Consider the following 18,082-nt stretch of genomic DNA (forward strand, 5'->3'; position numbering starts at 1 on the left):
TGCTTTTTGGTTTGTTTATTTATTTATTTTTTTGGTCTTTGCGCGGCCGTATCTCTCGAACCCTACGTCCGGCCGGGGACATTTGGGCATCCGTGGATTCGTCTTGACGAGTCCGTTCCATCGGTGTCTTTCCCGTCACTCCACAACACTGCATTCCGGAGATAGAAGATATATACTGTGCTGTATAACAAGTACATTTAAAAAAACAAAAAACAAAACAAAACATACTTTTATGGAAGAAAATGAATTATACATACATACATATATATATATATATATATATATATATATATATATAATTAGCGGGATTTTATTTTTTAACGTGGATTTCCATTATTGTGGGTAGTTTTTGGAATGTAACTCTCGCAATAAACAAGGGAACACTGTATATAAACTAGTGTTGTTCCGATACCGTTTTTAGCCCCCGATACCGATATCCAGCTTTGCAGTATCGGCCGATACCATACCGATACTTGAGTATTTTTTTCCTCCACATGAAAAAGCTGTCCTGCTATTGGTTGAGAGCATTCAAGGGCCAATAGGATATCTTAGATCGGCATGCAGTAAACATATCACATACCAGTGAATGTCGTGCACAAGCAAGACACAAGATGCTGCATCCAAAATCCTATATTAGCGTTGGAATTAATGGTATCGGCTAGGGATAGACCGATTATCTGCCGGGCCGATTATCGGTGCCGATATTTGGCAGTTTCACAAATATCGGTATCGGCCTTTTGACCAATCTGACGGCCAATAAAGCGGGTATTTTGAACACATTATGATAATTTTTCACCTTCTGCAAAAATCTTTTGAAACTTTTTATGAATCCTGTTGAAAACCCCAAATTTGCTACGTTTGCATTAATTTTTTGCACAGTGAAATACAGGAACTTTTCATTCATAGATCTATTTCAATTTCCACTTTATAAATAATGATGCTGACACTGGGAATTCCCTACAAAAAGTAAAAAAAAAAAAAAAATGTTGAAACTCCCTGCATTTTTTTTAAATATATTTTTTAAACAAAGCTGTCAATATCGTTTAAAATTAAAAGAAAAAGTACTTTTTAATTTTTACACTAATATTTTCTCCTCTACAGCAAATAAATATAGGCTTGAAATATCGGTTATCGTTCTCCTTGACTACTAATAATCGGTATCAGTATCGACCTTGAAAAAGCCATATCGGTCTATCACTAGTATCGGCATGTTACTTATGAGTACTCACCGATACCGATACCACTGTTTTAATGCAGTATCGGCACCTCTGCCGATACCGGTATCGGAACAACACTAATATAAACGTCTCACAGTCAGTGACTCAGGAATCCTCCCCTCTCTCCCCCCTCATGAGATTGACTGCTACAAAGTGACCAATATGCTAAACAGCCTGAGGCCATCTGTCAAGGGGTACTTGAAAAGGCCACTAACGTATCCAAAGGCTCCCCGTGGAGGTTTCAGCACGGTGTTGTAAAGTTCAATATCACAGGACGCAGAGATGATGAGCAGATGCTATTTGCTCCTCCAAACTCTCCTTTCTTCTATTTGTCTTAGGTCCCTCATTTCAGACCGCCCCCTCCCTCCTCTCAGTCAGTCTACCTCCCCTCTTATCTCCTGTCTGAGCATCTCCTCATTTCATCTACTCGTACCGACGCCGTCGTGTGTTTGGTCTTTTCCACCGCGCCTTTCACCTGTCTCCCTTCCTTCACCGTCTCTGTTTTTGGCCGAATGAACTGTAAACACTCTTGTTTATGCAGCCGCATTAAAATTCAACAGCACCTCTCGGCGCATGACTTGACTCGACGATTGCCACTTCAACCTGGATGGACCGTGCTCTGCCTTTCGTGTTAACGCTTGCTTGCTTGCGGCTGTTCATTTATTTTTCACAGGATAGAAGAAACACAAATTTAGAAAAAATGCACATAAATATATATATATATATATATATATATATTAGGGGTGTGAATTGCCTAGTACCTGACGATTCGATTCGTATCACAATTCACAGGTCACGATTCGATTCGATGCCGATTAATTCCGATACGAATTTATAAGTCGATTGTTGCGATTTTTTTTCATTCAAATGTAGAAAATACTAATCAGTAAGCTTGTAGAGTGTAAGATTTATATGAAAATGTATTATTTATTTATCTGAAATTTCAGTCTTATAGAGGTTGTAATCCGTTTCATGTTTGAACAGCATTAAAATAAAATATTAAGGCTTAATGTTCCGTTCATATAACATTCTTCCATGCTCAAGGTGTGAATCCTTAAAAAAAATAAAAAAAATAAAAATTAAAAAAATAAAAATAAATAAATAAATAAATAAAAAATCGATTCTGCCGATTATTGAATCGATTCGAGAATCGCGCGATGTAGTATCGCGATATATCGCCGAATCGATTTTTTTAGCACCCCTAATATATATATATATATATATATATATATATATATATATATAAACTAGCTAGCTTTGTCTAAACTCCGAAAATACAGCTTCCTTTAGGATTTTCTGCTGATGTGGCCGCTTTAGAGTGCATCGTAGTTGGCCGTAAGTGCACACACATCACGGAGAGAAGGTGGAATAACAAGATATTTAAAAATTAACAAAGTCCAATGTATAAGTCAGCGTGTGGACAGAGGCTTCGCACTAGTAATGTCACGTCAGAGTGCCTCATTGTTAGCTGCAAGTGCACGCAATTCATGGAGAGAAGTGGAAGCCCAAGATTAAAAAGAAAAAAAAAAAACAATAAAAAAATCCAATGGAAAAGTCAGCGTGTGGACAGAGGTTTCACACTGGTAAGGTTGTGTTAGAGTGCCTCATTGTTAGCTGCAAGTGCTTGCTTATCATGGAGAGAAGGTGGAAGACCAAGATTTAAAAAAAAAAAAAAAGAAGCAATTAAGAAGTCCAATGTAAAAGCCAGTGTGTGGACAGAGGCTTTGCGCTAGTAAGGTCGTGTTAGTGCCTCATTGTTAGCTGCAAGTGCTTGCATATCATGGAGAGAAGGTGGAAGACCAAGATTTTAAAAAAATAAAATAAAAATAAGCAATTAAGAAGTCCAATGTAAAAGCCAGCGTGTGGACAGAGGCTTTGCGCTGGTAAGGCCGCTTTAGAGCGCCTCATTGTTAGCCAAAAGTGTGTGCATATCATAGAGAGAAGGCAGAAGAGCAAGACAAAAACTAAAGAGAAGTTTGATGTAACAGCCAGCGTGTAGACAGGGGCTTTTGCACTGTCATGGCCACTTTTGAGTGCCTCATTGTCACGGCGTGGAAAATCCCTGTGGAAATCCCCTCGATTTTTAAGATGGATTTTTATATACTTTGTGTTATTTCTCTCATTCAAATCATTTGGCAGGGTTGTTAACAACGCTCGTCTTAGTGGTTTGTCAAATTTATTTAGAACTTATTTTCACTTTACAGGGACTTTAAAGAGGAATAAAAAGTAGTGAATGTTTTGAGGCGCGAAGAAAGATCAGAAGACAAATGAAAAGTCCTAATCTTGTGAGAGTAAAATTACATTATTCATAAATTGTGATGTTAAAGTCAGATGGAAGAAAGTCATATTTTAGTCAGTAGACTGTCATTTGTATTACAAGTTTGGCCCTCTCAATCCCAGCCCATTGTCGTTCCAAAATGGTGGTCGTACATCTCGCACGAGCATAAAATGAAAGGTGTAACCATTGTGACGGACCGCGACATGTCAAGCAGTGTCAAAAATTTGGACAAATCATCTCAGTGTGTCTGCCTCTCGCTGCCGCCACGATAACTGACAAGCGAATCACCCGATGAATAGCGCAACAGCGTCCCGACGATCGCTGCCAGTGACGAACACAAAGGAGATAGAGCGGAAGAATGGCGAAAAAGTTCGACGTGAGGCTGTATGAAAAATGTGACTCGCATCCGCACTGACTGTAAAACTGCATCTGTAGCATAAATCAGTCATTGTGTCATGCAGAATAATCAGTTGTTCAATCAAGAGTCGGATGTCACCAGCTGACATGAGCTAGTTTGCTAATTAGGTGTGAGTAAAAGATATTTTAGTCACGATTGATTGATTAGCAGTGAGGAGAGAAACACTGTTGCAAAAATGTATCTGAAGTTGTGCTACAGATGAATTTGTTAACTCATAGAATCACAAAATTCACAGATGATAACGGATCTTACGACATAATATAGGGGTAAATAATACAGGTGGTAGTTTGACACCCCTGGGTTACATGCATAATATTTTAGGAAGAAAAATAAAATGAACTAATACAGAAAAGAACGTCTACGTGTGGGTGTAAAGCGGGTGAATGGGCTCGCACTTACGACAGCTTGTCGCAACCAACTGGAAAGTGAGAGTCTTGGTCGTGGTTACTGTCTGCTTATGAGTGCTTTGCTCAAATTTACATCGAATGCAATAAACATGTTGCAATCTATGCCACTGACTTGATATCTGATGCTAATCTTATTGGACAGAGTTGTTAATGCAATTCGTGCGCAAATGCACTGAATTATGAAACAAGTTTTTTTCAGGGTTTAGCACACGCATTCATTACCTCGAGCTTGCTTCTGGCTACCTTCAATCCTAATATATAAACATGCATCTCAATAAATTAGAATTAGAATACTTTATAGATTTCAGTAGTTCAGGTCAAATGGTGATTCAGAAGTGTGCCGCGTCTAGTTTTTCATTTATTCCTCCTCTTGCTCTTAGAAAGAGGAATGAATGAATGAATGAATGAATGAATGAATGAGAACATGATTTTTAAAATGCTTTGCAAGACCTTACTCGCAGCCATTTTCACTGAAGCAACCCCCCTTCGCTCCTGGCTGTTTTACTGGATTTGAACTGATTTTGCCAGGCCCACAGAATATTGTGTTCTATTGCTATAAAAACACCAAACGAAATATTAGTCTCTTCTTTCATAAGGAAAAAAAATTTCTATCTTTCCGTTCTGCAGCAATTAGCAATAGAATATAGCTAAGTTTCATCATTTTTCACAAATCTGTTTAGAACAGTGGGGAAATCAGTGTGTTGGTCTCTTATACTCTGCTGCCACCTGTTGGCTGTTTTAGTCATAACTACCATTGCTTCAACCGTTCTCTGCAGTACAGAGGCTGCACCAAAGCCTTATTATGTATGCTCTAGCATACAAAAAAAAAAAAAAAAACATAAAAAAAAAAAAGTGTGTCTTTGGGACACTTAAAACGTTTGTATTTTTTATTTGAGAAGTTTATAGATTGAAAGGTAATTGTTAAATAGATTTTTTAAAAGATTTTTACTCTTAAATAAATGATGAACATTTACTACCACCCAAATAAATAAATTAATACAATTTAACAAATTAAACATAAAAAACAAAACAAAAAAGAGAGCAAGAGTATAAAAGTACCACAAAATTGGTGCTGTTGAGTAGGGGTGTGAATTGCCTCGTACCTGACGATTCGATTCGTATCACGATTCACAGGTCACGATTCGATTCGATACCGATTAATCCCGATACGAATTTATAAGTCGATTGTTGCGATTTTTTTTCATTCAAATTTAGAAAATACTAATCAGTAAGCTTGTAGAGTGTAAGATTTATATGAAAATGTATTATTTATTGATCTGAAATTTCAGTCTTATAGAGGTTGTAATCTGTTTCATGTTTGAACAGCATTAAAATAAAATATTAAGGCTTAATGTTCCGTTCATATAACATTCTTCCATGCTCAAGGTGTGAATCCTAAAAAATTCTTCGATTCTGCCCTTTTTGAATCGATTCGAGAATCGCGCGATGTAGTACCGCGATATATCGCCGAATCGATTTTTTTTAACACCCCTACTGTTGAGTACTGGTATTGATTCCCAGGTGAAAGGTAACCAACCCTCATCAGGACCCAAATCATTCAGCAATGTATATGATCAGTCGCAGAATTTTGAACTCTATTTTGAACTCTACAGCTGACTGGGAATCAATGTAGCCTTTCGGACTGGAGGGTACGGCACGCTCTTTGTTCTGGTCAGAACCCGCAGCATTCTGAATGAGCTGCATCTGTTTGATGCTCTTTTGAGAGACTCTAATCAGAAGAACCATTACGATAATCAAGTTTACTGGGGATAAAAGCATGGCAAACAACGAGGCGCTCTAACAAAAAGCCCTGGTCTACATGCAGTCTGTCACATTAGCTCATTCACTCCCAGCCATTTTCACAGAAGCAGTTCCGTTCGCTCCCGGCTGTTTTACTAGATTTTGACTGATTTTTCAAGGCCCACAGAATATTGTGTTCAATTGCTATAAAAGCATGGAACCTATCAAAAGAAAGATTAAAGTCTCTTCTTTCATCAGAAAAAAAAGTATGTTTCTATCTGTTTCCGTTTTGCAGCAATTAGCATTAGAAGAGAGCTAAGTTTCATCAGTTTTCACAAATCTATTTAAAATTGTAAGTAATTTAGCTTTTTTTCTAGATGGCCCTGGTTGATCTCCTTTGTTCTGCTGCCACCTGCTGGCCGTAATAACTACCATTTCTGCAACCGTTCTTTGCAGTTGAGAGGCTGCATCAAAGCCTTCTGTATGCACTAGCATAAAAAAAAAACAACAACAACAAAACGTATAAATACGTCTTTGGGACACTTACAACATTAAAAAAAACGTATTTACACGTTATTGGGAGCAAATGAGTTAGACTTGTGTTTTCCTTGCTCTTTGGCATTCTCTCTTTGATGTGCATGCACTCAAGCCCAACAACGTGGCACTCTAAAGCAGTCAGGAATACCCGAAACCCTGGTCCACATGCTGGTGCTTAGCAACAGAAGCACAATTATGAATACGTGTGCATGTTGCAGGCATTACTCATTTTTTTGTTCGCCAATCACACCATTGTAGTTTCTCCTTTTGTGTCCAGACTGAATTCACTTATTCTCCTTGAACAGTTGCACCCGCCATGAACCTGAAGGTCCGAGGAGTAACGGATAGAGAGCTGGAACTAGAGTGGGAAGGTTCCGTGGTCCTGACGGACTTTCTCATAACCTACACACCAAGCAGCCCGGGAGGTTAGTCTGGAGATGGCCGTGAATGTCAAAGCACACTGGACGCCCTAAAAAAAAAATAATAAAAAAACAATCTGTTGACAATAAGGTTCTAAATAATGAAAAAGATCAACCTTGTGTGCATTTCCCATCTCTCAGGTATCCAACTGGAAATGCGTCTCCCAGGGAATACCACATCCTGCACTATCTCCGACCTGGATGCGGGCATGGAGTACAACATCAATGTGTTTGCCGTCATTAATAACAGCATCAGTGTTCCTGCCAGCATTACTGTCGCAACCTGTAAGTGTGGCGCCATGTTTTATTCATTTTCATCTCGAATGCATCAAGAAAAACAAATACGGTACGCTCCCTAGCGTGGACAGAGTGAGAATGTCACCTGCTCCGCCGTTGCCACCTGCTCCCCATTTCCTCCCGCTCAAACACACTGGAACAAATACAGACAGATGCACACATGCATACATGCACGCAAACATACTGTTTTTGCATCCACACTTGTAGATATTCTCCTGACTACCAAGAAAAAAAATATTGTCCAATCATGTTTATTTTGATATTCCCCAATCTTTGTGAAGTAACTGGAATACTGCAAAAAAATAAATAAAATAAAAAAAAAATAATAATTATTATTTTTTAAGCTATGTTGTGTACTGTCCACTACAGAGGACATTTTTTAAAACTTAAATGCTTGGCTCAAATACAGTTAAAATAATTCAAACAATACTTTAATGTGTTCTTCAGAGTCTTATAGAAAACATGCTAACAACATTTAAAGCCTAAATTTGTTCAATAAAAAGTGTTATAGACTTAATATTCATCTTCCCTAAAAAGTGCTTGCACTGATAGAAGCCCCACCCCTACACATTTGGTATCATTAGAAAGCTCTGAATATCCTCTATAAGAGCACAAAAAGAGTTAATTCAATCCTATGCACTGGGTGGGAGATATTCAGGTTTTAAAAGGTCCACTACAGTGGACAAATTTGAATTGCTGGTAGTCAGGAGGTTACGGGAATCCACCCAGTTTATGAATAAGTAATGGTAAGCATAGCATGTAATCAATATTTTAGTATTTCCAAATTTAAAAAAACCCCAGTATATTTGTATTCATTCATTCATACACTTTCGGGGCAACTGTTAAAGTCAACATACCTCTGTATACATGTATACAGTGTTCCCTCGTTTATCACGGGTGTTAGGTTCCAAAATCTACCTGCAATAATAGAATTATGAAAAAAAAAAAAAAATCAAACTTTGTGGCTTTTGTGCAACAATGCACAATAACAACCTACAAAGAAGGGCCAAAACATGCCTTGGTAAAATATAATAATTGTGATAATTATTGTATCGTTATCTTCGTATCGTGATATCATTACACCCCTACTGAGCAGCACGCCATTTCTTAAGCATATTAAGAATATGCCCACAATTTACAACATTTAGAAAAAAAAAACATTACTAGCTTGAATCTGGAAACCAGAGATTTAAAAAAAAAGAAGACATTTTTACTAAGTACACAAATAAACGAAAATGTCTGCTTATGTGATTGAGCTTCACATCTAGCCCAGTTAAAAAGGATATTTGACATTGACCCCGGGTTTTCACTGGATGCGGTTGCGGTGCGGTTGCAGTACGGTCCGGCGACGCAAGCAATTAGATTCCATTCATTCGAATGGTGCAGTTTACACCGCTTGCGGGTGCGTTGCGTGTCGACTGCGGAAGGCCTGCGGCGTGCCGCAAGCCTTCCGCAAGGATAGCCTATTTTCTATTTTTGCCGGACGCCGCAGCGGTAGGCCTCCGGCAAATGGCAAGCTAGCACAAAACACATCGAGCGGGACAGGAAGACCGAGGCAGTTTCAAAATAAATTTCCGGTTACCTTTCAGAATAAAATACTCGCCAGCTCCTATTTCGCAAGTTTTTCAGCAAAACGTGACGTGGGCGTCGCCGGGCCATGTGCTCATTCACGGTTTAGACACCAGCGAACATGGACGAGGAGAGGTTTATATTGGAGGTGGAAAACCACAAAATAATATATGACACGGCACATCCGCTTTATAAGGACTGTAATGTATTGTGAGTTTGATGTTCGCGATTGCTTGTTGTGCCCGTCTCGCTTGCCGTACTGAGCGGCAGCCGGACCCGGAAGACAGAAATAAAGAGTGGACCCGCACTGACCCGACTCTCGTTATTAATATACTTTACAAGGACAACCAAAAAAAGGATGCTGCATGGAATCTCATATCTTTCTGCTTCTCTGTTGAGCAGACTTTCTGTATGTTTGTCGTTGTGAAATGCCACATGATCGCGCGCGCGCGGTCCCGCGAGACACGTTGGGAAGTGGGCGGCGACGGAGCTGCCGGACCGCAGCTGTGCGGAGCCGGTGTGGATTGACAAAAAAATTGACCCGTCCGGAGCACGCAGTCAAGACGCACCGCACCGCAACCGCACCGCAACCGCATCCAGTGAAAACCCGGGGTGAGAGCCTCCTGTAGTGGCTCACTACTTTGTCTGCATATTCAAAATGTAAATGACTTCAAGCATAGCAAAGATCAAAGGAATAATCGCTTCACGAGCAATTAAAAAGTATTTTTGCAAAGGTTTAACCAATCTGTTACGTGAAATGTCATTTGGAAAACGAGAGGCAAGGAATGGACAAATGAATGCATGAGGGAAAAGTTCAACATGGGACACGTCGAAGCATGCGATGGATGTGATTTATAGGCTGCGCGGGTCACCAAAAGGAAAATAATCCATCTCTCGCTTCCACTCCAGACCTCTCCAATCCAGACGGTTTATTCTTCAAATCCATCACTGAGACATCGGTGGAGGTCCAGTGGCAACCTTCCTACTATTCCTTCGATGGCTGGGAGATCAGCTTCATCCCCAAGGTACGGTACGGTACGGTACGGTACGGTACGACTACTAACAGTCTGTCGAGCTGGCAGTTTGCAACTTTAACTGCAACTGCAACTTTAAAACTACGAGCAAGATTTGAATTTAGCCTCACTTAACGAAGATCACACATTTTTAATTGTTCAACACCTTGAATTGCATTTTAAAAGGATACTTAAATCAATGAACAATATTCAGCAGGTTAAAGTTCATATTTTGTCCAGAATTAATTTGATAACTTCATTATTTTTCATGTACAATTAATACCTTTAAAAAGTACTTTTTTTTTTCTACTTGCTGTCGACTGATGATGACATCACCTGTGCTGAGGAAGTAGATAACGGCCAATTATGGCTCACCTGTTTTCTGGGTTTGGTCAGTAAACTGAGGCATGATTGGTCGTTACCTACTTCCTCAGCACAGGTGATGTCATCATCAGTCGACAGCAAGTAGAAAAATAACTTTTTAAAAGGTATTAATTGTACATGAAAAACATTGAAGTTACCACATTAATTATGGACAAAATATTAACTTTTTACTGCTGAAAATGGCTCAATGAGTCAAGTATCTTTTTAATGTATGAAAGGTGCTATATAAATAACGTTTGATTTGATTTGATTTGCTCCCCCTTGAGTCTCTGACCAAAACCACGACCATCTGTGAATGTGGTTGACATGGACATTTTGCACTCTTTGAGTGCCATTGACTTGAGATTTCGTCAATGGGAATCCTAACAAGGAGTGCCAACGACGGAAATTGTCGTCATTTTTTAAAAAAATTTTATGCAAATGGCAGAAAAGTCTTGGTTAGCTTTGGCTTGATTTTACGGGGCAAAAACATAACTATGGCCATCAGATGGCACCCTTAAGTTTCTTTTGGATGAGATCGCCATGTGTCAAAAAATTGCGGAAACGCATGAACACGGTTGGAGCTTTAGAAATTTGACCATTACAAGCAGCTTGTGATCGATCAGTGCGTTTGTCACGTTCAATCTACTACAAAAAGAGTCGCACAAAAGAGAGAAAAGTAAATGGAGATTATTCAAATTTAGAAGTAAATTATTTCAATTTAGAAGTACAAGTGATGACATATTTTCTTTCCTACCCCTTCATGATGTTTTCATTTATTATTCATCTAATACTCATAAATCCTCTGAACTGCCTAAGCCCCTTCAATCTGTAAAAACAACTCATACAGTATCCTCCCCTTGTTTTGTTTCGGGATCGCGTCCAATTCCTTTTTTTTGGGGGGGGGGGGGGGGGGGAATTGGGATATCTATCAGCCTAAGACTTACAAAAAAAGTATTCTAAAGCCATATAAACCAAACAGGAAGTCCGCCATTTTGATTTACTTTGGTATTAGTAGCCATTTTCTGGGGCCTTTCATATTTTCTACAAAACTTATCAGATCGTCTTCAACTTTGGCGTGTTTCATCTGAAGATATTTAAGATGAAAAGTTATTGACATTTTTTATTTTGTCGCGCGCCTTTGCTGTAGCGATGCATTGTTTGCAAAGAAAAATGCTTTTTTTTGAGAGAGTCTAAACATGGGCGAAAACTCACAAGGTCGAGTGCGTATTTGTTTACAAATAATAATAATAATAATAATAAAATGAAAAATAAAAATTCAATCAATCCATAAATAAGGTTATTACACCAGAGATTGAATTAATAATAATAATAATAATAATAATAATAATAATAATAAAATGAAAGATACAAATTCAATCAATCAATAAATAAGTTTATTACACCAGAGATTGAATTAATAATAATAATAATAATAAGAAGAAGAAGAAGAAGAAGAAGAAGAAGGAGAAGAAGAAAAATGAAATAAAAAAATAAAAATTCAATATATCAATAAATAAGGTTATTACACCGGATATTGAATTAAATAAATTAAAGTACAATAAAGTGCCATATTTGTGAAGATTTAACATATTTGATGAGATTTAAGAAAAATACGCAAAAATGGATGATGACTTTTGCATCCTTGCGGTGTTAGACACCAAAAATATGGCATTGAATTTGGTTTTGCCCAATCCAAAGTCTGTTTTGAATTTGACTGGCGGATGGTGTGAAGCTTATTGGCTATTAAAAGGATGATCCGGTAAACCCTTTTGAGAGCGCCACCCTTTGTTAGACCGTAGTCAGACTGGGTCCAAAGCCAGTAATCAAAAACCTTTCTCCTTCTAAATCTGGCAGTAAACTCAGGTACTCTGGGCACTTTAATCTCTGTCCTCTCACAGTAATTGGTTTTCTCCTTTAAGGTCTCCTGTGGGGGAGATGTGCGCTGGTTTGGCTGGCATCCGGATCCTTTTTTTTGGTATTTCTTTCAAGCCCTTTAAAAAAAAAAAGGTCCCTCCTAATTTGATTTCATTGCTTTTAGCTCTCCCTTCTGCTTTCTCCCCATCCGGCCTTTCATGGTGCTGCCCTCTTTCTCTCTCTTTCCAGTAACATCCAACGCCCCATTCATCCCTCCATCCCATTTTTACTCTCCATTTTCCACCTCCTCGCCGTGATCTCCAAAGCGACCGCCTAGCCCCAAAGGTAACCTCCATCCTCTTTCACCTCGCTTGCTTTCCTCTTTTTTTTTTTCTTTCTTTTTTTTTTTTCCCTGCGAGCGGTCCTCACTCAGCCGTCTTCCTGCACTTTTGCAGCACGCCGGGGGAAATCACATTAGAAGTTTTAAGTCCGCCCCTTGAATTTAATCCAGCAATGGGGGGATTGTGAATTCTGACAATCTCCTAATGGAAATGTGCGTTAAAGCCTTTGCAAACATTTGCCTAATTTGCTGCCTGAACTTCACAATTTTGCAAACTACAGCAGAGCTGACATTTCCAACAGGCTTACGTTGTTGTTTTTCTTACCTTTTCAATAAATCCATAAATCATTTGTGGGTGTTCTTTAAAATAACGAGTTGATTCAGTTTGCAAGAATTGTTTAGTCGTGAAGTTTAGCTAAAGTGAAACCTGCCCAGAAAATACGCAGCAAAAAAAAGAGAGCGCAAAGTTTTGCTGAAGAATCCGAAGTGCTTTTCAAAACAGTTCAAAGATCAGGCTGCATAATGCCATCTTTGCATTATGTAACGTTGTTGTGAACATGAAGTTGTGTGAATTGATGCTTGTGGCTTAAACGCAGCTCAAATTGCATGTTGTGACTCATCTCGTCACCTTTGAAAGAGAGAAAATGGCAAGCGAGCGCCAGATATCTCGCAGCATCTCGCTACCTGTACAGCTTGCGATACATATGCATCATGGGATGTAAAACTTGGAACTTGGAAAGTTCACAGGCTTTTTAGTGTCTCGTGTTCTTTGAAATTGGCTGGTTTCCTTGTCTAAAGTTTTTTTAGTAGTAGGAATCGCTCATTTAAATGTGTATTATTATGATTTTTTTTAATATGTCATATGTTTTATGTGGAAAACATCAGCATAAAATATCATCATAAAAGAAAAGCACACCACATTCACATTGATTGTTTGAGTCCTGTGCTGCTCATCACCTGCTGCTGCACCTTCTTAAAATAATCACCGAAGTCCTCCCCCACACATCTTTCAGGAAACATAAGAAAATCAACCATTTGCATAATGAGGAGACGATATTGCCAATAATAATAATAATAATATATATATATATATATATATGGGATGTTAAAAAAAATCGATTCAGCAATATATCACGATAATACAGCACGCAATTCTCGAATCGATTCAATAGACAGCCGAATCGATTTTTTAACATCCATTTTTGATGGAAAAATATTCAACAAAACGTCTAACTTTCACACCTTAAGCATGGAAGAATGTTATATTAATGGAACATTTCGCCTTAATATTTTATTTCAATGCTGTTCAAACATGAAAAATGTTGTTAAATCTGTTTGTGACATACAGTGGCTCACAGTTATAAGATTATAATACATTTTCATACAAATCTTACAGTGTACATGTATAAGTTTACTGAATGGTATTTTCTAAATTTGAGTAAAAATATCACAACAATCGACTTGTAAATTCGTATCGGGATTAATTGGTATCGAATCGAATCGTGACCTATGAATCGTGATACGGATCGAATCGTCAGGTACTAGGCAATTCACACCCCTAATAAATAAATAAATAAATATATATATATATATATATATATATATATATATATATATATATATATATATATATATATATTAGGGCTGGTAAAAAAAAATCGATTCGGCGATATATCGCGATACTACATCGCGCGATTCTCGAATCGATTCAATAATCGGCAGAATCGTTTTTTTGTTGTTTTTTTTGTTTTTTTGATTTTTTTTAGGATTCACACCTTGAGCATGGAAGAATGTTATATGAACGGAACATTAAGCCTTAATATTTTTATTTTAATGCTGTTCAAACATGAAACAGATTACAACCTCTATAAGACTGAAATTTCAGATAAATAAATAATACATTTTCATATAAATCTTACACTCTACAAGCTTACTGATTAGTATTTTCTAAATATGAATGAAAAAAAATCGCAACAATCGACTTATAAATTCGTATCGGGATTAATCGGTATCGAATCGAATCGTGACCTGTGAATCGTGATACGAATCGAATCGTCAGGTACTAGGCAATTCACACCCCTAATATATATATATATATATATATATATATATATATATGTGTATATTAGTGTTGTTCCGATACCGATACTGGTATCGGCAGAGGCGCCGATACTGCATTAAAACAGTGGTATCGGTATCGGTGACGACTCACAAGTAACATGCCGCGATGCCATTAATTCCAACGCTAATATAGGATTTTGGATGCAGCATCTTGTGTCTTGCTGGTGCACGACATTCACTGGTATGTGACATGTTCACTGCATGCCGATCTAAGATATTCTATTGGCCATTGAATGCTCTGAACCAATGGCAGGACAGCTTTTTCTTGTTGAGGAAAAAAAAAACCTTAAGTATCGGTATGGTATCGGTATCGGCCGATACTGCAAAACTGCCTATCGGTATCGGGAGCCAAAAAAACGGTATCGGAACAACACTAATATATATATATATATATATATATATATATATATATATATATATATATATATATATATATATATATATATATATATATATATATATATATTAGGTGTGTGAATTGCCTAGTACCTGACGATTCGATTCGTATCACGATTCACAGGTCACGATTCGATTCGATACCGATTAATCCCGATACGAATGGTCACGATTCGATACCGATTAATCCCGATACGAATTTATAAGTCGATTGTTGCGATTTTTTTTCATTCATATTTAGAAAATACTAATCAGTAAGCTTGTAGAGTGTAAGATTTATATGAAAATGTATTATTTATTTATCTGAAATTTCAGTCTTATAGAGGTTGTAATCTGTTTCATGTTTGAACAGCATTAAAATAAAAATATTAAGGCTTAATGTGCCGTTCATATAACATTCTTCCATGCTCAAGGTGTGAATCCTAAAAAAAAAAAAAAATCGATTCTGCCGATTATTGAATCGATTCGAGAATCGCGCGATGTAGTATCGCGATATATCGCCGAATCGATTTTTTTTTAACACCCCTAATATATATATATATATATATATATATATATATATATATATATATATATATATATATATGTGTATATAGATAGATAGACAGATAGATAGATAGATGGTGACAATGACCGTATGGAGTAGTCCGCTAGCTTAATGCTAACACAAAATGCAAAACACAATAGACCGTCCATTGTAATTAGTGTTAATGTTGCGGTGCTGTAGCCCCTTTTAGCAACATATATTTGAACACAAAAAGCGCAGCAACACCTGTATACATAAAAATATGACAATACTCACAGCCTTATATTCTTTATCCTCTTTGAAAATGAGTAATTATAACAAACCATAATGTGGCCCGTGAACACATTGCATAGTTTTGCCTGTCTGAACAAAATTATCGAATGCTGCCCTTCCTCTTCTAATAAATCAACCAAACATGCTGCGTCGAGTGTCATTAAAATCACTCATCAGCTGAAGCAAAATCGTGAATCGACGACAACACGCAAAAACAGACACGGACCGTACAATTTTAATTGACCTTTCATCGTCCAAGTGACCTTCTCGTAGGAGGAAATTATGACTAAACAATAAGCAAAATGTAGCAGAAAAATTCATTGTTCTGCGTAATCATTTTCTGGTTCTTATTGAAACATCACAGTTGTTGTTGTCGCTGCCCATCCTGGCAACGGAGCTTGCAGTGATTAATTTAAATAGATTGCATCTGTAATTACACATTTTACATGAGCCTTCATCTTGCGGGCTTTTGGGGAGGAGATGCAGGTGGAACATCTGTCTGAATTTCCTTCCAGCTGGGAGCGCGGTTATAATGGTGTCAGTAGTGATACCCAACAACTGTGTGTCTGCACATATGCTGTGGGGGAAACGATCAGATTTTTACTTAATTGATCTGGAGATTACTGATTTCAAGTGTGACAAATGTATCTTTGTTCATCTATCCGTGCCTGTGACATGCCCACAAAGCTAACATGCACCCATGTAGATCTGTGTATAAATAATACAGTGGAACCTCTACTTACGAACGTCTCTTCATACGAAATTTTCGAGTTACGAAACGCCTCAACGGGAAAATATGGCCTCTTGTTCTGAAAGAAATTTCTAGATACGAAAGGTAAAAATACATAACCCAACGCAACATACTTTCAGCTATGGCTATTAGCTAGCATCTTTCTGGCATCCCAGTGGCTAAGAGGAACCTCTACCATAGATATCTATGAGCGTATACTAGATCGGTGTCTATACAGCGTCCCATCATTCATCCCGCGGCCCATGAGGTGTTCCGATTTTCGTAAATGTATGAACTAACGGCCGACGAATTTGTGCAAAAATTCAAACAATTGGTGATTGATGAAGGCACAGTAAGTTTTTAATTGCGACGAGACGGGCCTTTTTTTGGAAAAAGAGATGCCTCGCCATACCGGAAGTTTCCATGAAGTTTCAGAATTTGTTTAAAAGAATCGCCCAGAAAAAGTGTTCACCAGTCGCGTTTGCTCACTAAGATGATGTTTGCCTTGAACATTTTCGAAGGATTGTTTTAAAAAAAAAAAAAAAGACAAAAAAAAAGCAAACATGCTTGGATCAGTTGTTTACAAAACACCAGGCAAAAAAAAAAAAAAAAAAAAACACTTCTGAGAGAGAGCATGAACCAAAAAGAGGGCAAAAAACGAAGAGGACAGCAGTTAGAAAGGTAAATGAGCATCATTTTTATTCTTTACTCTATTTTTTGTTTTTTACATTACGCACAACTCTCATTTATTGCGCAATAATCTAAATGTAACATGTATTTGTTACATGTTTTGATGCATTTTTATGCTTTATAAAACATTTATGTCTGAATTTTGGGAGGCTCGGAACGGATTAGGGCATTTACATGGTCTCTACTTACAAAATTTTCTACTTAAGAACTTTCTTCCAGAACCAATTAATTTCGTAAGTAGAGGTACCACTGTATCCATTAAAGCCATCATTTGTATTATTTCATTCCCTCACCCAATGAAAATTAATAAGAGAATCAATATGGAATCAGATAAATAAGCAGGTAATGGAATTGGAATTGCTAAATTCTTATCAATTGTCATATTTAGCAGTCTACCTCCTCATCTCACTTCAGCACCAAGATGCCCCCATGGTGCCAATGCAGTGTTATTATATGACTAACCCTCACCAAAAAAAATAAATAAAAAATAAAAATCTGTATGTTGGCTTTGTATGTCGAACAATCCAATGCTGGCGTCCTAATCACATCTTTGTTCTTTGTTTTCTATTTCCCAGGACAATGATGGCGGGATGACCGCCCAGCTGCCCAGCACCATCACATCGTTTGTACAAACCGGTCTGAGACCAGGCGAGGAGTACACAGTGAACCTGGTGGCGCTCAGAGACCAGGGTCGCAGTCAGCCCTTCACCGCTACCGTCACGACACGTACGTACTGAGCAGATCTGCTGAGTGAAGTCGCAGATTGATAATGTGAACAACTCCTTTGAGTGAATCACAATTATCAATCTGGTTTGTGAGGTTATCAAATATGTTGTCATAATACTACTACTACTACTAATAATAATAATATGATATATACATCAATTTAAA

General features: G+C 37.7%; 1 protein-coding gene across 3 annotated transcripts in view; it reads left to right on the top strand.

Annotated features, from left to right (window-relative positions):
- tnr (tenascin R (restrictin, janusin)) overlaps positions 1–18,082 on the top strand; it is a 169,084-nt gene that overhangs the window by 69,809 nt on the left and 81,193 nt on the right. For all 3 annotated transcript variants that reach the window (XM_077514753.1, XM_077514770.1, XM_077514763.1), the window contains exons 8-11: positions 6,903–7,022; positions 7,158–7,301; positions 9,792–9,907; positions 17,767–17,917. In XM_077514753.1, coding sequence (XP_077370879.1) covers positions 6,903–7,022; positions 7,158–7,301; positions 9,792–9,907; positions 17,767–17,917 — 531 coding nt within the window. The remainder of the gene's footprint in view (positions 1–6,902; positions 7,023–7,157; positions 7,302–9,791; positions 9,908–17,766; positions 17,918–18,082) is intronic.

Source organism: Festucalex cinctus, chromosome 1, assembly GCF_051991245.1.
Source record: "Festucalex cinctus isolate MCC-2025b chromosome 1, RoL_Fcin_1.0, whole genome shotgun sequence".
Lineage (NCBI taxonomy): Eukaryota > Metazoa > Chordata > Actinopteri > Syngnathiformes > Syngnathidae > Festucalex > Festucalex cinctus.